Source organism: Pleurodeles waltl, chromosome 5 (assembly GCF_031143425.1).
Source record: "Pleurodeles waltl isolate 20211129_DDA chromosome 5, aPleWal1.hap1.20221129, whole genome shotgun sequence".
NCBI classification, from domain to species: Eukaryota; Metazoa; Chordata; class Amphibia; order Caudata; family Salamandridae; genus Pleurodeles; species Pleurodeles waltl.
This window is the reverse complement of record NC_090444.1, coordinates 772,603,147-772,628,928: the sequence shown is the minus strand read 5'-3', so window position 1 is coordinate 772,628,928 and position 25,782 is coordinate 772,603,147. Positions and strand designations below refer to the sequence as shown.

At 44.5% G+C, this 25,782-nt stretch overlaps 1 protein-coding gene across 1 annotated transcript in view; it reads left to right on the top strand.

The window, feature by feature from the left end:
• The window catches only part of SEC23B (SEC23 homolog B, COPII coat complex component), a 192,100-nt gene that overhangs the window by 97,700 nt on the left and 68,618 nt on the right, over positions 1-25,782 (top strand). The window contains exons 14-18 of the mRNA XM_069234733.1: positions 435-588; positions 1,750-1,827; positions 3,459-3,620; positions 5,526-5,612; positions 9,915-10,070. Coding sequence (XP_069090834.1) covers positions 435-588; positions 1,750-1,827; positions 3,459-3,620; positions 5,526-5,612; positions 9,915-10,070 — 637 coding nt within the window. The remainder of the gene's footprint in view (positions 1-434; positions 589-1,749; positions 1,828-3,458; positions 3,621-5,525; positions 5,613-9,914; positions 10,071-25,782) is intronic.

Genomic DNA, 25,782 nt, shown 5'->3' with positions numbered 1-25,782 from the left:
AGGTAAGTAACTTGTTCTGTACGAGCCTCTGGCAAACCCATCCGAAAAAGTAAAAACATTACACTATTTACAATCATATAGTTAAAATTCCTAAATAAAACCTTTTCATGTTTTTGCCTCTGGTTTGGGGGCATTATTAGAGTTTATAAAGTTCCCAGGAGTGCAAAAATATGAACAAATGAATTTAGAAATTGAGGCCTTGTAAAAGGAATTTTTTGTCGTAAAACTTTAGCTGTCAGTGTTAGGATGCATGTTTTCCATTTCTGCAAGTAAACCACCTAGTAGTGAGTGTTAAAGAAAAGAAAACACCAACAAAGCTTTCCTGTACTACAGGCTATATTCTTCAAGAGTCTATACTGGAAAAAAGCATACACCAGTGCTTTCTATTTTCAACCTTGTAATATATGTTCTTGCATTCCTTGTTGTACCTGTAGCTGGGCAGATGCACAGAGTCAGCTCCAGCATATAGAAGCTGCCTTTGATCAAGAAGCAGCTGCTGTATTAATGGCACGGCTAGGAGTGTACAGAGCAGAATCAGAAGAAGGGCCAGATGTACTGCGTTGGCTGGACAGGCAGCTTATCAGATTGGTAAGTGCTCGTTTCAAAATGTTAATTGAAAAGCACTATAAAGCAATGCAGTTGTGATCCATTTGATCATGTAACAAGTTGTTTATTAAGGTTGTTTCAGGTAATCTCTGATGTTGCTTTCTTGTATACATACTTTCTTCTCTAATGTTATTCTAAAGCTTATTTACATTAGCTGAACTACTTTGACCTACTCGTGTTTAGCATAAAATACATTCAAGGAAGGAATTGACACAGTTTGTGTCTGAGTGTCAGTCTGCCAATCCTAGAGAGAATTAAAACAAGTGAAATAATAGTTCTTAATAGAACAAAAGTGAATTCTATTAATAAGACATGAACATGTAATTGGATTGACTGTTCTTGCTCTCCTTTTATCACTGTGTTCTAACATTCAGTCATTCTCTTCCCATTGACACGCAGGTGACTTTCTAGAGTTTAAATATTGTTTTGCACTTGTGGTAGGTACCTGAGTCAAGCCCTTCAGATTGGGATCCTTAAGTAAAATCTACCACTGAATTTTACTGGTTAAACAACCAGAATACCCACCCCTCTCCATGCTTTCAAGTGTAACACTACTAATATGTCACGTGGTAATCCAGTGAATCACTTCCATCTACAGTTCTATGATTCTAGGGAGTCAGTGGCAACTGATATTCTATTTTATTCTCATTCCCTCCCCATGGTTTGTTTTTTGTTTAGTCTGATAAAATGGCATAGAATGTGAAGCCCCTAAGGCTTGGTAAAAACTCTCTGCAGAAATTCTCGTGGCATTCCTTGGCTCGTCTCAACCCCCTTAATTGTATGTAATACATGTTCTCTAACCTCTGATGCTGTGATACTTCAGATCATTGAAAGAGCTTTAAATCAGATATAGCTCCATCTCTGCTGTTATACAAATTTACACAGAGCTATTTCTCTTTCCTGTCTTTAATGTTTGCTTCTCATTATCTAGTATTATGCGCATGATGTAGTTTTAGGGTCAGAACTTTAAAATGAGCTACCTGGGTGTTTTTAATTGAGATAAATGTGAACATAGTGATAAAAGTACACATGATATTAGATTGTGCTCAACCTTGGCTGGGTACAACAGTTTTTTAGTCCGTTTCTAATTCTCAACGTTGTGTAACTGCACACCCTGTAATGTGTACATTTTTTTTCCTACAGTGCCAAAAGTTTGGACAGTACAATAAAGATGACCCAACGTCTTTCAGATTATCTGAATCCTTTTCCCTCTACCCACAGGTAAGTACCTCTCGATGCACAGTCTTTTGTTGTCTGAGGTGTAAATGAATTTCCACAATGTACCTTCAGTGAAACCACCCACTGCATCCTTTTAATAAAGAGCGAGTGGATCTTTCTTTTTGCTATATTAATGGAGATGTAATGCAAAAACCATTGCTTGAAAAATCCATGCCTTAATTTGCATGTGCTTATACTCATAAAAGTGTATGCTTCCAGTGGAGCTCTTTGAAGATGGAATTTGATTATGAAAATGGTCATTATGAGTGCTGGTTGGTAAGTTTGGTGATGGGTTTCTGACTGTTTAATTGCCCGTAGTCAAGAGTTCTGCAAATTACTCAGTAGTTGGATCTCTCACTCTCAGTTCACACCAAGGCCTACAGGAAGAGCGTCATTTTCACTGGGTTTCGAAGAGAGGACCATTATACTGTGGCTTTATACTTCAATTATTTTGGTTGTTTTTGTAAGCCACTGTTTTGAGTGCAACTCGCAAGTGTGGTTAGAGATAAAAAAAAGATTACTGGACATTCAGTAGTTGAGCTAAAAGAGGAGAGTAACCCATCATAGTTTAAAAGGCATTCTTCAATTAAATGGATTTTAAAAAAATGACTCTGTGTACAGTTGCATTATAGTTACAATTCTTAACTAAAATTGCATAGGCTTATGTGGTAATTTCATCTACTAAAAGTCAAGTGATAGAGAAGTACGGTTAACCTGTTGTTACATTGACAAATCGTTTCAAATTAGTTCAAGCGTTCGGGTGGTTTAGTAATTTAATGATAAAATGTACAAAGGGTTCACACAATTCTAGATTGAGAATTTGTACACAGCAGCTGGCAGCCGACAAGTGTTTGGTCTAAAGACAACGTCAGGGCCTTGTCCAATTTACAGAATCAAAAATTGTCATCAAGTCTTCTAAAGAACCACAGTATGGAGTATAATAGGATGAACTATTCTCATAAGATGACCTGAATCATAGATGGTTGTGGATTTTCAAAGGTAAAAAGGAATGACTAAGCGGTTTGATACTTTGCATGACATGATGTTGGAGTTTAACTGCACTCTGGAGGATACTTGTACTCTAAAATGGGCTTATCACGGCATCCGAACTACTCATTCGATATTGATACTTAGTGTGTTATTTAATCACATTACTGCTCTGAAAACCAATAACGTTTCCAATTGTTGGCTGCCAGCTGTGCGTCACTGTCATTTGACTTTTGGTAGTGTTGGATTGTTTACTCTTTAGGTCCATGATCAGTTTACACCTTATTGGTAGCATGGTGTATGATATCATGGGAGCACCATGTATTTTTCGTTGCGATTTGGTACTTCGACCCCAACATTAGTTGTTTGAATGTGTGGTTGTCTAACCATTCGTACCAAAAGGCTTTGAACTTAATAATTTTATCCATTCTTGATAATTCTCTTTAGATCCTAGTTCACTTGCTGTACCTTTTATTTATTAAGTACTTTTCATGTTGCATGTATATAATTTTAAATAATGTATAGTGAAGATATTTATTATGGACTTTGAGTGAATTGACTGTAGACCTACTTTGGTGGTTCTGTTGCATCCTGTCAAAATGGCTAATTTAAGCTTTGAATTGTGTCTTTTCTTATTGTGGCTGTAGTTTATGTTCCATTTGCGGAGATCACCATTCCTTCAAGTGTTCAATAACAGTCCAGATGAATCGTCTTACTATCGGCACCATTTCACCAGACAAGACCTGACTCAGTCTCTTATTATGATCCAACCTATTCTCTATTCTTACTCGTTTCATGGGCCGCCTGAGGTAAGAACATCATGCTTGAAAAGAAACTTGGAAACAAAAGGCTAGATTTTAAATGTAAAAGTCAAGATATTTTTGTAATTTTTATTCTTTAAATTTGTTGGCTGATTTTTTTTTTTTTTTTTTTTTTTTTAACAGACATATGTTGCCCAAAAAATTACCTTTGTCTGAGTACAATGATGTTTTTTTTTGTTGTTTTTTTTTGGTAAGCATTTGTTTTCGTGATTTGTATTTGTTGCTTTCATTAGGCAATGGATCCTTCATGGTTTCTCTTGAACATGCAGTTTAGCTGACACAGTAGTTCGATTGGTTGAGTACAAACTACAAATCACAGGCTCAAACTTGTGTAGGACTAAATTCAATGCCATTTAGTATAATTCGGTTGATTAATATTAACAACTGTTATTTGAATGCTAATTGTGAACTATTTAGATGATCATTTATTAGTAAAATTATAGTTAAACGGTTTTGTTCAGCAGAATGGAGTGAAAAATGTCAACCTTCCCATTAAACAGGTCTAACAGTTTAGACATAACAGGAGAAGTTTCTTTAGTTTAACATAATTCATCAAGGGCCCTAAATGTAAAAATGCTTTGTTTTCCTTATGCAGGGTTATTGTTTACATTAATTGTCAGAAATACACTAATTATACCAATAAACATGCTCATGCTTAACCAGTACCAATACTTTGAAGAAATCTGTATCCTCCAGGTTCATAAGAGTGTGGGAAAGGCAGTAATTTGCATCTCCGTCTGCCAAGGAGCCTAAGCTATCTAAAATCAAATTGTGGCACATGCAACCATTTGTGACATCTTATGCATATTTGTGTTTGTCTCCTTCCTGCTATGAAGAGAGAGTAGGATAGGTGTCTAATCTTTAGGAACAGTGACAGCTGCAGACGGGAGACTTACCTGATCTGTTAATTAAACAACTGCGATATAAGGAAAACATGTAAATGCCTCCATCTCTACATAGAGGAATCAGTCAAATAATTCCTCTCATATAGGAACTTTGTGCATTCATTAAATGCTATTCCATTTGCCAAATCCAATTAAGGCCATGGTAACTTCAGTTATTAAAACTATGAGCTTCATAACCTCTGCCTAGATTTTTGTATCTGATGGTCATAGTAGTGTGTGTAACCTTCAGTAATCTTTAGCATCCAAAATATATAACTAGCCCGTTTGTTTTAGCTGTTTATTAACTGTGTTTGTGTAGCATGCACCTAGCAACAGGGTGCTTTCCATACAACAGGAAATAAACAGGAATAGTTAACTCGGGCTGGTGGGTTAAGTAGGGGAAAATAACTAAATTGAGCATCAAGGTAGAAGCTGAACTGATGTGTTAAGTCTTTTGTGAAGGATAATGATTTGGGTTTGAGTCTTAGTTCCTCTGGAAGACTGTTCTGAAGTCTGCGTGTTTTGCAAGACTAGAATTATTGGAAACTTAGACAATTAAAAGGAACCCCAGTTTTTCTACTTGCACTTTATCACAGTTTGCTCCGACCCTGATTTTATTATAATTCCTCACATGCACACAAAAATATATATACCTGCGTTGGAGACCGGTCCAAACGGAAAAAAAAGAATACTGAAAGTGAAAGCTTTTACGATTTCCAATTTCTTTTAGTCTTTGAGGAGCTACTCAGTATACTTCTGTTTTTAAATGTGATGCCTGTAGTTACACAAGCAGAAATCCACTTTTCTTGTTAGGGGCCAGCATTTTCCTAATAAATACCAGTCTTTACTTCCGGAGAGCAAATTAAAACCAGGAATGAACACATGTAATTTTGTCCTCATACTAGTTGTATCAGAGAAGGGAATCCTCTGTTGTAGGCTTAATGTGATTGTTTTTGGGTGTTACCTTTAATTTTGTTAGTCAACCACTTTGATGTTTTCTTTGTTCTAGCCTGTTCTCCTGGATAGCAGCAGCATTTTGCAAGACCGAATTCTCCTCATGGATACCTTTTTCCAGATTGTCATCTATCTTGGCGAGGTATGGTGATGTGTAGCAGTTGTTAACTCTGCATATAGGCGAAGGGCTTTGCTTTAACTGTTCCCTAAGTTCAGAGTTCAAATAGGGGTACTGCTGTTATTAGAAAGAAGCGATTATCATTTGTAGGGCCCTATATAGTGAGCGGCTTGCCACAACTAGTTTTAAGTGTTAAGAGAACCCCTGTATCTTTTGGATCATGGTTGCTCTTCTCCTTATGGGACGAATTCCAGCAGCTCTTTTTCCATGGCAGGGCACTACAGTTCCTTTCACACTGGAATTCTCTTCCTGAGCACTGTATGTTTGGGAGATGGGAAGCGTGAGGACATTGTTTCTAAGCAGGGCTTTCCTTTTGGGTGACTGACTACTGCTAAACAAAGGCTAAATGATCACCTGATGATGGATCTTACACTTAATTGTACCTACGTAGTGGCTGCTTCAGACTAGACAGCCCAGTGGTACCTGCTCTAAGAAGCATTACTTTTACTTACATTCAATAAAACAGACTCTATTTTCGTTTATCCCACCCTCATTATCAGAGGGAAAGTAGAGAATTATCTTGAGCACAAACATTAAACCTACAACATTCCTGTTTTGTGTTTTCCTTCTATCAGTATGGGAAAATTAAACCATATCTATTTAAGCGTCTTTACCCAGTGGGTAACGATGTGTGTGAACGCCGTGGTTCTCATGGCATATAGTGGTATTGTAAAATACGCATATAATTTTATTTCTTTATACAGGTTTTACTTTCTATCTTAGAAACCCACCACAGTATTTCTAAAATCCCTGCATGAAAAAACAACTGTGACTTAAAACTTCCAGTTGTAGACTGTCCTTTTTTTCTTTCACATTATTCTCTCCTTCCTTTCCATCCTCTGCATGCCTCTTCTCTCTGAGTGCAGCCTAATCTAAGTTGCCTTAATTTCTCATATCTACAGATTACCCCCACCTTATTTCAGAGATTCCAACCACTCCTTTAAAAGTCATGCCCCCTGCAAACTGACAACACCTAATCTGCCACATGCCCCTGGCCAACAGAGGACTACCTCTGCACGTCTAGACTAGATACATGCTTACAGCTACTTATTGACATCTCACAGTGACAATCAGATTTAGGATGATATTAACCAAGTCCATCCCAGCAGATCTCTCCTCCGTTTCTTTCTTTTTAACTGATGCTTGTTCAGGACCAGAAACTTTAAAGAAAATATCTCAGAATGGACAACCTAGTGTAGTAACTATCTAATTGGACTATGAACATAAAAATACCAAAAAGGGACCTGCAGAACTGCTCAAAGCTTGTCAGCACACAAAGTCATAAACTACATGCCTGTCTCCTACACTTTTTCATCCATCACACTAAGTGCTGCATCCCATTACACAGTAACCACATTTGCACGACATGGAAACACTTCTCAAACAGTATCAAAACAAAGACACCACACTTCCAACCAAACACTCTACACAGTGTAGCATGCTACCCGTGCTGGCAAGTGCTTTGGTGCCCCACATAGGGGTAATAAGCGCTATATAAATAAATGTTGCAATCCAATAGAACTAACGCAAGGGTGCATCATTATCCTAGTCTTGGATCTGTTCCTGTCCTAGACTTAAATGTACGGGAGGATTTAACAAATCAATTAGGAGTTTCATGGTCTACTGCCTCCTGTGAGTCTAGCAGCAGAGTTTCCTCCTAGTCTAACATGAAAATAGGGAATTGGGTCGGCAAAACCAGTTCTTAACAATTTCTGAGGAGGAATAGTATGAAGTCAGGGGAAAGATTAAAAAGTGTCACCTTCAAAAACCGTAACAGGCACCAGTTGTTGAAAGGGATTAATATTCCAAAAGCGACAAGTTAGTCTTTTTGTGGGATTTCTCCTGTTTCCACGTGCCTCTCAGATTTGGGTAGGACAGATATGCCCCCCTGCAATGTGGACATCCTGAATATGGCTAAGTTACTTTCAGACACAACCAAAATCTATCCTGAACCAGTATCGATACCTGAGCAGTTCTGTCTTTTGGCAGGTTTGGGGCTATGCTGAAAATCTGGCATGGAATTAGGCTTCCTATATAGATGTTTGACACTCTGATTCTAGATGCTGCTATTCCTGCCTTTGAGGATTTTGTCTCTTTTGCTGGGCGATTGAGAAATAGCAGATTTTTTGCCCAATGCAGGAAAGAAGCAACTTTCTGACAGTTCCCCCTACTTTTTGCCTGGTGTCAGTGTGTTTAGACTGCAGTGCACCAGGATCCTGCTAATGAGGACCCAAGTGTCTGTGCTCTCTCCTCTAAATTTAGTTGCTGGTAAACATTTACACCCCACAATTGGCATACTGGTGCACCCATGTAAGTCCCTAGAATAGGGTACTTGGGTACCCAGGGCATTGGTACACCAGGGGTCTCCCATGAGCTGCAGCATCTATTATGCCACCCATGGGTACTGTATGCAGGCCTGCCATTGCAGGCTGCATGAAATGGTGTGTGCACCTTTCACCTCGGGTATAAGGCTTGCCTTATATCATGGTCCCCGCACTTGAACACTGCAAGTCACCCCTATGGTAGGCCCTTCAGCCCAAGGGCAGGCTGCATGTCTCTAAGCGTGAGGGTACCACAGCATACGCAGGGTACCCCTACAAATCTCAGAATCCATTCCTTGGGCTCTGTAAGTGCAGGGAAGCAATCATAATGTATGTAGTGGACACTGATCAACACGAATGATGCAACTACATAATGGCTTCTCCAAACCTTGGCATGTTTGGTATCCAAACATGTTTGAATCATGCAGCTACACCGATTCCAGTGCTAGTTGCATGATCCCATGTACTCTGGGGGTTCCATAGAGGATCCCCAGTTCTGCCTGTAGAGCCTTATGGGGTCTGGCTGTCAACCTATGCTGCTGCCGACCCCAGACACTGTTCTGCCCTCCTGCTGATGAGCTTAACTCAATCAGGGGAAGGCAGAACAAAGGATTTCCTTTGAAATAGGTGCCGCTGGGGTGGCCTCTGAGCGCCACCAGAATGCTTTGCAGGGCACATTTGGTGCCCCCCCCCCCCTTGCATAATTCAAATTTGCACCAGTTCAGGACCCCCACCCCCGTTCTCGCTGTGGTGCAAAACTACACAAAGGACAGGGGAGTAACGACCCCACCTGTCCAGCTCCCCAAGGGAGGTGCACGTAGCTCTGTCAGGTGGCCGAATGATTCTGCCGCCCCTCCCAGCCCCCCAGAAAAATAGGGACCCATGTATTTCTAGGCTTTTCCTGCTTGTTGCTAAGTAAAAGTGTATATTTTGTGTTGATAATTCCAAGTGGAGCTGTACCAATGTTAGTACAGTCTTAGTGTTGTAATAAAGAGTTCTTTATTTTGCAACACCTGAAGTGGTTCTTTCTTGTGTAAGAGTTACTGACTGAATATTGTGGTATTGCAAGTGTTTTACGCTCCTCATGGATAAGCTTTAGCTGTTCACCACAACTACCCTTGAGAGCGTTCGCTATCTGGACACCTAAGCACTATCACGAAGGATTGCCTGGACTCAGTACAGAGTGCCACACAATAGGTGTACACCATAAACTGAGCCAGCCTCCTACACCCAATATGTTGCCTTTCTTCTGAAATGAATGCTGGGTCAAACTGTTATGGGCTTTCTTAGTGCAGCCTCAAGCATAGAGTATCTGGAAAGGCCTGAACATTTTGAAAGGAACAACCCTTTTGGGCAGGATGCAGTATGTCTTCACAATGTAAATCGTTTATACAACATATATTCTCTGTACACCACCCATATGTACAATCATGAACATACACTAAGACTAAGGTCAAGTAGAAGCCTTGCATAGAGTTACAGCATAAAAGCCTATGCCGTCTGCCATTCAGTCAACTACCTTCCACTGTCCTTCAACCCTTGTCACCATGAGGAGAATGTAGTCATACTCTACTGTGGGTGAGATACACTTTGGCTTTTCCTCCAGTTCAGCAAAGCATTATGGTGGGGGAGCAGAATCATTGTAGTGTGCCTTCTCCCAGTGGTTCTAACACTTACATTTACTCTGTAGAAAAGCTAAATGGTGTAGGCTACAATGTTAAAAACGGGCAGGTGGGAGTTGACTATCCCTTAAGGACTTGCATTCAGCAACTGGTAAATTCAAATCGTCTAACTATAAATGATGGAATTGTTAATAGCATTTTATGGTTTTGGCAACGTTGTCATGCTTCTGGTGACGTACTAGACTGAGTTTCTTGTGGGTTTTGATATCACCAAAGCATTGATATGCTAAGAGCATTTTCGTATTGTGTGCTGTTTTTGATAGACAATAGCGCAGTGGCGTAAAGCTGGATACCAGGACATGCCTGAGTATGAAAACTTCAAACATCTTCTGCAAGCCCCATCAGATGATGCTCAGGAGATTCTGCAAAGCCGGTTCCCAATGCCACGCTACATTAACACAGAACATGGAGGCAGTCAGGTAACTAGTTTCTCTAACTCATTTTTTTTTTTTTTGAAGCAGTTAAGTGTACGTTTCGAGAATTGTTGGTAGACTGGCAACATAATTTATTGCCTTGCAAAGTTTCCAGATGGTGCAAGAGTGCTGCTTTCTTTTTTTTTTTAAGTGATGCAGTGAATCTGAGTGGAACTGAAATAAATCCTCCCCAAAATTGAGAGCTGCCTTATGTCCTTGTTTCCAAAATGAAGGCTCTCCTACATTGTCTCTCTTAGGTTCAAAAGATTATTCCATCAAGTAAACAATTGTAGGCATCCAAGTCAACTGCAGTAAATTCAAAAGAAAATCTATTGAAGATAAACTGGGCAGCCATTCTAATTCTTTTTAACAATTGTGTATCTAAGGTTTTTTGCTATGTAATAGCACGTCCTGAGTCCCAGGAGAAGGATTGTGACTGGTAGCAGATCTGCCAGTCCGCAAGTTCTATTTTCTGACACTGTCAGTAGTCTTTGCATAATCACCCGGTGAAGAACCAGCATTACAAGGTTGAACCAAGGAAAACTAGAAACCACTAAATGGAGTTTCTTTCTGGTGAGTGGCAGCTCTACATAGTTGTAGGCCACATAATATAGCGTTGTCTTTAGTACATTTGGAATGGCTGTTTAGGCAGTGTCCATCTTACAGTTCCACTCTCTCCTTTGCTTCACACTTTAAATGATCTTCAGTGTCTAGTCAGACAGTTTTGGGCTCATAGCTCTGCATTCAGCTGAAGGGCTCCGTACTCTCCAGGACCAGAGTTCTCTCTTCATAGGCTCACATGGTGAAAACCTTTAAGGTTGCCTTGTCTGGTGTAGAGAGGATTTTGCAGCAGCAGCATTGCCATTGTTCCTTACACTAAAAAGGCTTGGAAACCAATGGTTGTTAGGATGATAACTGTACTGCCTATACTAATGTAGTTGGTTCTGGGATGCAGCAGCACCATTTAAAACTATATGTATTTAAACTATATATATATATATATATATATATATATATATATATATATATATATATATATATATATATATATATATATATTCGATGGCATGTGTAGCTGCAGATACACATGCTGTGCATTATCCTGCCATCTAGTGTTGGGCTCGGAGTGTTACAAGTTGTTTTTCTTCGAAGAAGTCTTTTCGAGTCACGAGACCGAGGGACTCCTTCCTTTCAGCTCCATTGCGCATGGGCGTCGTCTCCATCTTAGATAGTTTACTTTCCGCCATCGGGTTCGGACGTGTTCCTCTTCGCTCCGTAGTTCGGTTCAGAAAAAATAGTTATCCATCGGAAAATTCAACGGTATTGTTTGCGCTCTGTACCAGGTTAGTGCTAGCACATCGACACTGAAGAAAGAAGAGCTCCGGCGGCCCTTCGGGGCTTCCACTCCTCGGCGGGGCCTGGTCGGCCCGACCGCGTCCATCTTCAAATGTAATGGACCGGACCCCCTTCCGCTTCTGCCCCAACTGCCACGCAAAGTATCCTTATACAGACCAACACTTGGTCTGTAATCTGTGTTTGTCCCCCGAACACAAAGAGGATACTTGCGAGGCCTGTCGGGCATTTCGATCCAAGAAAACACTGCAGGATCGAAGAGCTCGAAGACTCCAGATGGCGTCGACACCGGCCGCGCACACCGACTTCGAAGAAGAGGAGAGATTCTCCATTCCAGATTCAGACTCAGACGAGTCCGAGAGCGAGCAGCCGAAGACGCAACAAACCGTGAGTAAACCAGCCCCGGTAAAAACTCACACCAAGATAATGAAGGCCAAGGGGACACCACCGCCAACAGGCCATGGCTTAACCCGAAAACACGGTGACCAAACATCGGCACCGAAAAAGGCCTCCCGAAGCCAGACGAAGACATCCGACTCCGGTGGCGATACCGGCTCCGACCAGACTCTGCACCGAGAGTTCAGCACACCGAAAGTCAAAAAGGTTTCCTTGGAGCCAAAAAAGACTATCAAAGATTTCAGTGCCGAAACATGCGGCCTCGGAGCCAAAACAAGGCTCCTATTCAGAGGAACAAGGCCTTCCAAAACAATTACAAGGTCACCGATTTGAACAAGAACTGGGCATGGGAGAGCCAGACCATACCCAGAGGAGGCTGCATATACAAAAAGACACGGGGAGAATCAGAACTCTTCCTCCAATAAAGATGAAGCTCAAGCTCGCATTCCAATAGGCCGAAATGCAGCCAAAAGCGAAAGTGGCTAAAGAAAAGACACCACCACAGTTCTCGCCACAGCAATCGCCAACACAGTCGCCACATCTGTGCCCGGTAGCAACACCCCCAATGATGCAGTCACCAACACAAACAGGGATGAGCCAAGATAACCCGGATGCATGGGATTTGTATGATGCACCGGTCTCAGACAATGGTCCTGATTGCTACCCGGCAAGGCCGTCACGACCTGAGGACAGTACCGCATACATGCAGGTGGTTTCAAGAGCAGCTACATTCCATAATGTAGCATTACATGCAGAGCCCATAGAGGACGACTTTTTATTCAACACCCTGTCATCTACGCACAACCAATACCAAAGCTTGCCAATGCTGCCAGGCATGTTAAAACATGCCAAACAGGTGTTTCAGGACCCAGTCAAAGGCAGAGCCATCACGCCTAGGGTGGAGAAGAAATATAAACCTCCCCCTAGCGACCCTGTATTTATCATGCAACAGTTAACTCCTGATTTGGTGGTAGTAGGAGCAGCCCGGAAAAGGGCAAACTCACAAATTTCTGGAGACGCACCACCGCCCGACAAAGAAAGTCGGAAATTCAATGCAGCAGGCAAGAGGGTGGCAGCACAGGCAGCCAATCAATGGCGAATTGCCAATTCCCAAGCTCTGTTGGCACGATATGACAGGGCACATTGGGATGAAATGCAACATCTCATTCAGCACCTTCCCAAAGAGTTCCACAAACGTGCCCAACAGGTTGTTGAGGAGGGCCAAGCTATCTCGAACAACCAAATAAGGTCGGCTATGGACTCAGCAGACACGGCGGCGAGGACAGTGAACACGGCAGTAACCATTCGTAGACACGCATGGTTACGAACCTCCGGATTTAATCCAGAAATCCAGCAGGCTGTGCTGAATAATCCTTTCAACGAACAACAATTGTTTGGGCCGGAGGTGGATACGGCGATAGAAAAACTGAAAAAAGACACGGACACGGCCAAAGCCATGGGCGCGCTCTACTCCCCACAGAGCAGAGGCACTTTCAGGAAGCCGCACTTTAGAGGGGGGTTTTGGGCCCAAACCACAGAGCCTTCCACCTCACAAGTCAGACCCACATATCAGGGCCAATATCAGAGAGGAGGTTTTCGAGGACAATATAGGGGTGGACAGTTCCCTAAAGCAATAGGGAAATTCCAGAGCCCAAAAACCCCACAAACCAAGCAGTGACTTCAATGTCACAAACCCCCACCACACAACACCAGTGGGGGGGGGAGACTTACAGATTATTACCACAACTGGGAACACATAACTACGGACGCGTGGGTCCTAGCCATTATCCAACATGATTATTGCATAGAATTCCTACATTTGCCACCAGATGTGCCTCCAAGAGCACACGATATGTCCAAACAACACTTAGACCTGTTACAACTAGAAGTCGAAGCATTGTTACAAAAAGAAGCAATAGAACTAGTACCCAACCATCAAAAAGGAACAGGTGTTTACTCCCTATATTTCCTAATTCCAAAAAAGGACAAAACACTGAGACCCATATTAGACCTCAGAACACTGAATCTTTACATCAAATCAGATCACTTTCACATGGTGACACTTCAAGACGTGATTCCCTTGCTCAAACAACAGGACTACATGTCAACATTAGATCTCAAGGATGCTTATTTCTACATACCCATACATCCTTCCCACAGGAAATACTTGAGGTTTGTAATCCAAGGCGTGCATTACCAATTCAAAGTGTTACCATTCAGCATAACAGCCCCAAGGGTATTCACAAAATGCCTTGCAGTAGTAGCCGCTCACATCAGGAGGCAGCACATACACTTATTCCCTTGCTTGGACGATTGGTTATTAAAAAACAAGCACTCAGCAACCGTGTCTTCTACACCCAAAATACGTCATAGAAACCCTTCTCAAACTAGGGTTCTCTATAAACTACCAAAAATCACATCTACAACCGTGTCAAATACAACAATACTTAGAAGCAACAATCAACACACAAAAGGAGATTGCCACTCCAAGTCCGCAAAGGGTACAAGCCTTCCAAAATGTAACACTAAACATGTACCCAAACCAACACTATCAAGTAAGGTACGTAATGAAACTCCTAGGCATGATGTCTTCATGCATAGCCATTGTCCCAAACGCAAGACTACACATGCGGCCCTTACAACAGTGCCTAGCAATACAATGGACAAAAGCACAGGGTCAACTTCCAGATCTAGTGTTGATAGACCGCCAAACACACTTCTCGCTTCAATGGTGGAATCCTATAAATTTAAACCAAGGGCGGCCATTACAAGACCCAGTGCCTCAATACGTGATCACAACAGATGCTTCCATGATGGGGTGGGGAGCACACCTCAACCAGCACAGTATACAGGGACAATGGGACGTTCAACAAAGGCAACTACATATAAATCATTTAGAGCTGTTAGCAGTGTTTCTAGCATTGAAAGCATTTCAACTGCTAATAGCCCACAAACACATTCTTGTCAAAACAGACAACATGACAACAATGTATTACCTAAACAAACAGGGAGGGACACACTCATTACAACTGTGTCTCTTAGCACAAAATATTTGGCATTGGGCGATTCACAATCACATTCGCCTAATAGCACAATACATCCCAGGGATTCAAAATCAGTTGGCCGACAATCTCAGTCGAGCTCACCAACAGACACACGAATGGGAAATTCATCCCCAGATACTACAAACTTACTTTCTACGATGGGGAACACCGAAATAGACCTATTTGCAACAAAAGAAAACGCAAAATGCCAAAACTTCGCGTCCAGGTATCCACACCCTCAGTCCAAAGGCAATGCGTTATGGATGAGTTGGTCAGGGATATTTGCCTACGCTTATCCCCTCTCCTACTCATTCCTTATCTGGTAAACAAATTGAGTCAAAACAAACTCAAACTAATGCTAATAGCACCAACCTGGGCTCGCCAACCATGGTATACAACATTACTGGACCTGTCAGTAGTACCTCATATCAAACTACCAAGCACACCAGATCTGTTAACTCAACACAAACAGCAGATCGGACACTCGAATCCAGCATCGCTCAGTCTAGCAATCTGGCTCCTGAAGTCTTAGAGTCTGGACACTTAGACCTTACACAAGAATGTATGGAGGTCATTAAGCAAGCTAGGAAACCTACTATAAGACATTGTTACGCAAACAAATGGAAAAGATTTGTTTATTACTGCCATAATAATCAAATTCAACCACTACGTGCTTCTGCAAAAAACATTGTAAGCTATTTATTACACTTACAAAAGTCAAAACTAGCTTTTTCTTCTATCAAAATACATCTCACAGCAATATCTGCAGATTACACATTCAACATCACTCTTTAGAATCCCAGTCATCAAAGCATTTATGGAGGGTTTAAAAAGAATCATACCCCCGAGAACACCACCAGTTCCCTCGTGGAACCTCAATATTGTATTAACGTGACTCACGGGTCCACCATTTGAACCCATGCACTCTTGTGAGATGCAATACTTAACCTGGAAAGTAGCCTTCCTAATAGCTATCACATCTCTGAGAAGAGTAAGTGAAATACAAGCATTCACTTTATACAAATACATAAACATAAAGTGGTTCTCCGTACAAATCCCAAATTCTTACCAAAAGTTATATCACCGTTCCACCTAAACCAAACAGTAGAACTCCCAGTCTTTTTTCCACAACCAGATTCAGTAGCCGAAAGAGCCTTCCATACGTTAGACATCAAAAGAGCACTAATGTATTACATTGATAGAACAAAACAATTTTGCAAGACAAAACAATTGTTTGTAGCCTTCCAAAAACCTCGTGCAGGAAATCCAATATGCAAACAAGGCATTGCCAGATGGATAGTGAAATGTATTCAGACCTGCTATATTAAAGCAAAAAGAGATCTGCCTATTACGCCAAAGGCGCACTCCACTAGAAAGAAAGGTGCCACAATGGCCTTTCTAGGAAATATACCTATGACAGAAATCTGTAAGGCAGCCACATGGTCTACGCCTCATACATTCACAAAACATTACTGGGTAGATGTGTTAACAACACAACAAGCCACAGTAGGACAGGCTGTATTACGAACATTATTTCAGACAACTTCAACTCCTACAGGCTAAGCCACCGCTTTTGGGGAGATAACTGCTTACTAGTCTATGCACAGCATGTGTATCTGCAGCTACACATGCCATTGAACAGAAAATGTCAATAACCCAGTGTACATCTGTTCGTGGCATGAGACGCTGCAGATTCAAATGTGCCCTCCCACCTCCCTGGGAGCCTGTAGCAGTTAGAAGTTGGATAAAAACTGTACATTTGTAAATAAATATTAGTTCGATGGCATCTGTCGCTGTAGATACACATGTTCTGCAATAGCTCGCCATCTGGTGTTGGGTCGGAGTGTTACAAGTTGTTTTTCTTCGAAGAAGTGTTTTCGAGTCACGGGACCGAGTGACTCCTCCTTCTGTGCTCATTGCGCATGGGCGTCGACTCCATCTTCGATTGTTTTCTTTCCGCCATCGGGTTCGGACGTGTTCCTGTCGCTCCGAGTTTCGGAACGGAAAGATAGCTGAAAACGGAAGATTTTCGACGGTATCGTTGCGATCCGGTTCGAGATAAACACACACGACGACGCATTGAACATCGAAGCGCTTCGGTGCCCTTCAGGGTAGATTTCGGCACACCGCCGGGGCCTAGTCGGCCCGACCGCGTGGAGAGCAACGCCGATGGAACGGACCCCGTTTCGATTCTGCCCTGAATGCCACAACAAATATCCTTATACGGACCAACACTCGGTCTATAACCTGTGCCTGTCACCCGAGCACAGCGAAGAATCCTGTGAGGCCTGTCGGGCGTTCCGGTCCCGAAAAACTCTGCGCGACCGTCGAGCGAGAAGACTGCAGATGGCGTCCACGCCAAAGGAGCATCGACAGTTCGAGACAGAAGAGGAACAGGAGGAATCCTTTTCCATCCAGGATTCAGACTCCGACGAACTCGACAATACAAAAACTGTGAGTAAGACGTCGAGATCAGAACTTCAAAAAGGCCCAGGGGACGCCACTGCCAACCGGCCATGGCTCAACCCAAATTACCGGTGACCAACAATCGGCACCGAAAAAGGCCCATTCAGTGTCGAGATCGTCCGACTCCGGTCGAGACACCGGCACGCAGCCTCCTCGGGACCGAGAGAGTGCTAAAGAGAAGCATCGACACCGAGAGTTCGGTGTCGACACGGATCGACGCCGAGACAGTGGCGCCGAAGACCATAGGGGCCAAGATTTTTCGGCACAAAAGAAGAGGAAGGTTACCTCGGAGCCGAAAAGACAAACAACAGGGTTTTCGGAGCCGAAAAAAGCACCAACAGACCCAGTTTCAGGCTCCTATACTGAAGAGCATTCTATGTCTTCACAAATGAAAAAACACAGATTCGAACAGGAACTGCAATCCACTGAAGCGGATCACACGCAAAAGCGTATCTTTATTCAGCAGGGGACAGGGAAGATCAGTACCCTTCCACCTGTCAAAAGAAAGAGAACACTTCAGTTTATAGCACTAGAGGCTCCTCAGCAACAAACAGCAAAGAAGGTAACACCTCCTCCCTCGCCTCCACCTGTAACTCCGGCTTCGCCAACTTACACCCCGTCACATTCGCCAGCTCACACCGCCATGAGCCACGATGACCAAGATCAAGACGCGTGGGACTTGTACGATGCACCAGTGTCTGATAACAGCCCAGACACATACCCAACTAGGCCATCACCACCTGAGGACAGCACAGCCTATTCACAAGTGGTGGCTAGAGCAGCACAGTTCCATAATGTGGAACTACACTCTGAACAAGTAGAGGATGACTTTTTATTTAACACCCTCTCCTCCACCCACAGCTCCTACCAAAGCCTGCCTATGCTCCCAGGCATGCTACGCCATGCAAAGGAGATCTTCAAGGAACCAGTTAAAAGTAGGGCAGTAACGCCTAGAGTGGACAAAAAGTATAAGGCGCCTCCTACGGACCCTGTATTCATCACCTCTCAGCTGCCACCAGACTCTGTGGTGGTAGGGGCTGCCAGAAAACGGGCAAATTCACACACTTCTGGGGATGCACCTCCCCCAGATAAAGAAAGCAGAAAGTTCGATGCAGCCGGGAAGAGGGTCGCTGTCCAAGCAGCAAACCAGTGGCGCATCGCAAACTCACAAGCGCTGCTAGCGCGATACGACAGAGCCCACTGGGATGAGATGCAGCATCTCATTGAACATCTCCCAAAAGATCTACAAAAAAGAGCAAAACAGGTTGTTGAGGAGGGTCAAAACATTTCCAACAATCAAATACGCTCCTCTATGGATGCAGCAGACACAGCCGCAAGGACCATTAATACGTCGGTTACCATCCGTAGGCACGCATGGCTCAGAACGTCTGGATTCAAGCCAGAAATTCAGCAGGCAGTACTTAACATGCCAGTAAACGAAAAACTTCTGTTCGGTCCGGAGGTCGACACAGCCATAGAAAAGCTCAAAAAGGACACTGACACTGCCAAGGCCATGGGCGCACTCTACTCCCCGCAGAGCAGAGGATCTTATACCACCTTCCGCAAAACACCTTTTAGAGGAGGTGTAAGGAAATGCCTCCTTGGCATGGTTGCCCCCTGACTTTTTGCCTTTGCTGATGCTATGTTTACAATTGAAAGTGTGCTGAGGCCTGCTAACCAGGCCCCAGCACCAGTGTTCTTTCCCTAACCTGTACTTTTGTATCCACAATTGACAGACCCTGGCATCCAGATAAGTCCCTTGTAACTGGTACTTCTAGTACCAAGGGCCCTGATGCCAAGGAAGGTCTCTAAGGGCTGCAGCATGTCTTATGCCACCCTGGAGACCTCTCACTCAGCACAGACACACTGCTTGCCAGCTTGTGTGTGCTAGTGAGGACAAAACGAGTAAGTCGACATGGCACTCCCCTCAGGGTGCCATGCCAGCCTCTCACTGCCTATGCAGTATAGGTAAGACACCCCTCTAGCAGGCCTTACAGCCCTAAGGCAGGGTGCACTATACCATAGGTGAGGGTACCAGTGCATGAGCATGGTACCCCTACAGTGTCTAAACAAAACCTTAGACATTGTAAGTGCAGGGTAGCCATAAGAGTATATGGTCTGGGAGTCTGTCAAACACGAACTCCACAGCACCATAATGGCTACACTGAAAACTGGGAAGTTTGGTATCAAACTTCTCAGCACAATAAATGCACACTGATGCCAGTGTACATTTTATTGTAAAATACACCACAGAGGGCACCTTAGAGGTGCCCCCTGAAACTTAACCGACTGTCTGTGTAGGCTGACTAGTTCCAGCAGCCTGCCACACCAGAGACATGTTGCTGGCCCCATGGGGAGAGTGCCTTTGTCACTCTGAGGCCAGTAACAAAGCCTGCACTGGGTGGAGATGCTAACACCTCCCCCAGGCAGGAGCTGTAACACCTGGCGGTGAGCCTCAAAGGCTCACCCCTTTGTCACAGCCCAGCAGGGCACTCCAGCTTAGTGGAGTTGCCCGCCCCCTCCGGCCACGGCCCCCACTTTTGGCGGCAAGGCTGGAGGGAACAAAGAAAGCAACAAGGAGGAGTCACTGGCCAGTCAGGACAGCCCCTAAGGTGTCCTGAGCTGAAGTGACTCTAACTTTTAGAAATCCTCCATCTTGCAGATGGAGGATTCCCCCAATAGGGTTAGGATTGTGACCCCCTCCCCTTGGGAGGAGGCACAAAGAGGGTGTACCCACCCTCAGGGCTAGTAGCCATTGGCTACTAACCCCCCAGACCTAAACACGCCCTTAAATTTAGTATTTAAGGGCTACCCTGAACCCTAGAAAATTAGATTCCTGCAACTACAAGAAGAAGGACTGCCTAGCTGAAAACCCCTGCAGCGGAAGACCAGAAGACGACAACTGCCTTGGCTCCAGAAACTCACCGGCCTGTCTCCTGCCTTCCAAAGATCCTGCTCCAGCGACGCCTTCCAAAGGGACCAGCGACCTCGACATCCTCTGAGGACTGCCCCTGCTTCGAAAAGACAAGAAACTCCCGAGGACAGCGGACCTGCTCCAAGAAAAGCTGCAACTTTGTTTCCAGCAGCTCCAAAGAACCCTGCAAGCTCCCCGCAAGAAGCGTGAGACTTGCAACACTGCACCCGGCGACCCCGACTCGGCTGGTGGCGATCCAACACCTCAGGAGGGACCCCAGGACTACTCTGATACTGTGAGTACCAAAACCTGTCCCCCCTGAGCCCCCACAGCGCCGCCTGCAGAGGGAATCCCGAGGCTTCCCCTGACCGCGACTCTTTGAACCTAAAGTCCCGACGCCTGGGAGAGACCCTGCACCCGCAGCCCCCAGGACCTGAAGGACCGGACTTTCACGGGAGAAGTGACCCCCAGGAGTCCCTCTCCCTTACCCAAGTGGAGGTTTCCCCGAGGAATCCCCCCCTTGCCTGCCTGCAGCGCTGAAGAGATCCCGAGATCTCTCATAGACTAACATTGCGAACCCGACGCCTGTTCCTACACTGCACCCGGCCGCCCCCGCGCTGCTGAGGGTGAAATTTCTGTGTGGACTTGTGTCCCCCCCGGTGCCCTACAAAACCCCCCTGGTCTGCCCTCCGAAGACGCGGGTACTTACCTGCAAGCAGACCGGAACCGGGGCACCCCCTTCTCTCCATTCTAGCCTATGTGTTTTGGGCACCACTTTGAACTCTGCACCTGACCGGCCCTGAGCTGCTGGTGTGGTGACTTTGGGGTTGCTCTGAACCCCCAACGGTGGGCTACCTTGGACCAAGAACTAAGCCCTGTAAGTGTCTTACTTACCTGGTTAACCTAACAAATACTTACCTCCCCTAGGAACTGTGAAAGTTGCACTAAGTGTCCACTTTTAAAACAGCTATTTGTCAATAACTTGTAAAGTATACATGCAATTTTTATGCTTTAAAGTTCCTAAAGTACTTACCTGCAATACCTTTCGAATGAGATATTACATGTAGAATTTGAACCTGTGGTTCTTAAAATAAACTAAGAAAATATATTTTTCTATAACAAAACCTATTGGCTGGATTTGTCTCTGAGTGTGTGTACCTCATTTATTGTCTATGTGTATGTACAACAAATGCTTAACACTACTCCTTGGATAAGCCTACTGCTCGACCACACTACCACAAAATAGAGCATTAGTATTATCTCTTTTTACCACTATTTTACCTCTAAGGGGAACCCTTGGACTCTGTGCATGCTATTCCTTACTTTGAAATAGCACATACAGAGCCAACTTCCTACATTGGTGGATCAGCGGTGGGGTACAAGACTTTGCATTTGCTGGACTACTCAGCCAATACCTGATCACACGACAAATTCCAAAATTGTCATTAGAAATTGATTTTTGCAATTTGAAAAGTTTTCTAAATTCTTAAAAGACCTGCTAGGGCCTTGTGTTAGATCCTGTTTAGCATTTCTTTTAGAGTTTAAAAGTTTGTAAAAGTTTGAATTAGATTCTAGAACCAGTTGTAGATTCTTAAAAAGTATTCCAACTTTTAGAAGCAAAATGTCTAGCACAGATGTGACTGTGGTGGAACTCGACACCACACCTTACCTCCATCTTAAGATGAGGGAGCTAAGGTCACTCTGTAAAATAAAGAAAATAACAATGGGCCCCAAACCTACCAAAATACAGCTCCAGGAGCTTTTGGCAGAGTTTGAAAAGGCCAACCCCTCTGAGGGTGGCAACTCAGAGGAAGAGGATAGTGACTTGGAGGACAATTCCCCCCTACCAGTCCTATCTAGGGAGAACAGGGTCCCTCAAACCCTGACTCCTAAAATAATAGTCAGAGATGCTGGTTCCCTCACAGGAGAGACCAACACCTCTGAAATCACTGAGGATAGCCCCAGTGAAGAGGACATCCAGTTAGCCAGGATGGCCAAAAGATTGGCTTTGGAAAGACAGATCCTAGCCATAGAGAGGGAAAGACAAGAGATGGGCCTAGGACCCATCAATGGTGGCAGCAACATAAATAGGGTCAGAGATTCTCCTGACATGTTGAAAATCCCTAAAGGGATTGTAACTAAATATGAAGATGGTGATGACATCACCAAATGGTTCACAGCTTTTGAGAGGGCTTGTGTAACCAGAAAAGTGAACAGATCTCACTGGGGTGCTCTCCTTTGGGAAATGTTCACAGGAAAGTGTAGGGATAGACTCCTCACACTCTCTGGACAAGATGCAGAATCTTATGACCTCATGAAGGGTACCCTGATTGAGGGCTTTGGATTCTCCACTGAGGAGTATAGGATTAGGTTCAGGGGGGCTCAAAAATCCTCGAGCCAGACCTGGGTTGACTTTGTTGACTACTCAGTGAAAACACTAGATGGTTGGATTCAAGGCAGTGGTGTAAGTAATTATGATGGGCTGTACAATTTATTTGTGAAAGAACACCTGTTAAGTAATTGTTTCAATGATAAACTGCATCAGCATCTGGTAGACCTAGGACCAATTTCTCCCCAAGAATTGGGAAAGAAGGCGGACCATTGGGTCAAGACAAGGGTGTCCAAGACTTCAACAGGGGGTGACCAAAAGAAAGGGGTCACAAAGACTCCCCAGGGGAAGGGTGATGAGACAACCAAAACTAAAAATAGTAAAGAGTCTTCTACAGGCCCCCAAAAACCTGCACAGGAGGGTGGGCCCAGAGCCTCTTCACAAAACAATGGGTACAAGGGTAAAAACTTTGATCCCAAAAAGGCCTGGTGTCATAGCTGTAAACAGCATGGACACCAAACTGGAGACAAGGCCTGTCCCAAGAAAGGTTCCACTCCAAACTCCCATCCAGGTAACACTGGTATGGCTAGTCTCCAAGTGGGATCAACAGTGTGCCCAGAGCAAATCAGGGTCCACACTGAAGCTACTCTAGTTTCTGAGGGTGGGGTGGATTTAGCCACACTAGCTGTCTGGCCGCCTAACATGCAAAAATACAGACAGCAACTCTTAATTAATGGGACTAGAATAGAGGGCCTGAGGGATACAGGTGCCAGTGTCACCATGGTGACAGAGAAACTGGTTTCCCCTGGCCAATACCTGACTGGAAAAACTTACACAGTCACCAACGCTGACAATCAGAGAAAAGTACATCCCATGGCAATGGTTACTTTAGAATGGGGAGGGGTCAATGGCCTGAAACAGGTGGTGGTCTCCTCAAATATCCCAGTGGACTGTCTGCTTGGAAATGACCTGGAGTCCTCAGCATGGGCTGAGGTAGAACTAAAAACCCATGCAGCAATGCTGGGTATCCCTGAACTGGTGTGTGTGAAAACAAGAGCACAATGCAAGGCACAGGGTGAACAAGTAGAGCTGGAGTCTGGAAGAATGGCCCAGCCTACCAAGAGAACAGGAAAGTCAGCTGGGAAACCAACTGCAACACAGCAAAAGAAAGGGAACCTCTCTTCTCAGGAAGAAGTTCTGCCCTCTGAGGGAACTGAGCCTTTGGAGCTTGAACCTTATCAGGTTGAGCTCTTAGGCCCAGGGGGACCCTCAAGGGAAGAGCTGTGTAAGGGACAAGAAACCTGTCCCTCTCTTGAAGGCCTTAGGCAGCAAGCTGCTGAAGAGTCCAAAGGCAAGAAAAATGGAACGCATAGGGTCTATTGGGAAGATGGACTCCTGTACACTGAGGCCAGAGACCCCAAACCTGGTGCCACTAGGAGAGTGGTAGTGCCTCAGCTGTTCAGGAAGTTCATCCTAACATTGGCCCATGACATTCCCCTTGCTGGACATTTGGGACAAACCAAGACGTGGGAGAGGTTAGTCAACCACTTCTACTGGCCCAATATGTCCAACATGGTTAAGGAGTTTTGCCTCTCCTGCCCCACCTGTCAAGCCAGTGGTAAGACAGGTGGGCATCCAAAGGCCCCCCTCATTCCACTTCCTGTGGTGGGGGTGCCCTTTGAAAGAGTGGGTGTGGACATAGTTGGTCCACTAGAACCTCCCACAGCCTCAGGAAATATGTATATCCTGGTAGTAGTGGATCATGCTACCAGGTATCCTGAAGCTATTCCCCTTAGGTCGACTACTGCCCCTGCAGTAGCCAAGGCCCTCATTGGTATCTTTACCAGAGTGGGTTTCCCTAAGGAGGTGGTGTCTGACAGAGGTACCAACTTCATGTCAGCATACCTAAAGCACATGTGGAATGAGTGTGGGGTGACTTATAAATTCACTACACCATACCATCCACAAACTAATGGCTTAGTTGAGAGATTCAACAAGACATTAAAGGGCATGATCATGGGGCTCCCAGAAAAACTCAAAAGGAGATGGGATGTCCTCTTGCCATGTCTGCTTTTCGCTTACAGAGAGGTGCCACAGAAGGGAGTAGGATTCTCACCCTTTGAACTTCTGTTTGGTCATCCTGTAAGGGGACCACTTGCTCTTGTTAAAGAAGGCTGGGAGAGACCTCTCCATGAGCCTAAACAAGACATAGTGGACTATGTACTTGGCCTTCGCTCTAGAATGGCAGAGTACATGGAAAAGGCAACCAAAAACCTTGAGGCCAGCCAACAGCTCCAGAAGTTTTGGTATGACCAAAAGGCTGCACTGGTTGAGTTCCAACCAGGGCAGAAAGTCTGGGTTCTGGAGACTGTGGCTCCCAGGGCACTTCAGGACAAATGGAGTGGCCCTTACCCAGTACTAGAAAGGAAGAGTCAGGTCACCTACCTGGTGGACCTGGGCACAAGCAGGAGCCCCAAGAGGGTGATCCATGTGAACCGCCTTAAGCTCTCCCATGACAGGGCTGATGTGAATCTGTTGATGGTAACAGATGAGGATCAGGAGGCAGAGAGTGAACCTCTCCCTGATCTTCTGTCATCAGACCCAAAAGATGGCACAGTAGATGGAGTGATCTACTCAGACACCCTCTCTGGCCAACAGCAAGCTGATTGTAGGAGAGTCTTACAACAGTTTCCTGAACTCTTCTCCTTAACCCCTGGTCAGACACACCTGTGTACCCATGATGTGGACACAGGAGACAGCATGCCTGTCAAGAACAAAATCTTTAGACAATCTGACCATGTTAAAGAAAGCATCAAGGTGGAAGTCCACAAGATGCTGGAATTGGGAGTAATTGAGCGCTCTGACAGCCCCTGGGCTAGCCCAGTGGTCTTAGTCCCCAAACCTCACACCAAAGATGGAAAGAAAGAGATGAGGTTTTGTGTGGACTACAGAGGGCTCAATTCTGTCACCAAGACAGATGCTCATCCAATTCCTAGAGCTGATGAGCTCATAGATAAATTAGGTGCTGCCAAATTCCTAAGTACCTTTGACTTGACAGCAGGGTACTGGCAAATAAAAATGGCACCTGGAGCAAAAGAAAAAACAGCATTCTCCACACCTGATGGGCATTATCAGTTTACTGTTATGCCCTTTGGTTTAAAGAATGCCCCTGCCACCTTCCAAAGGTTGGTGAATCAAGTCCTTGCTGGCTTGGAG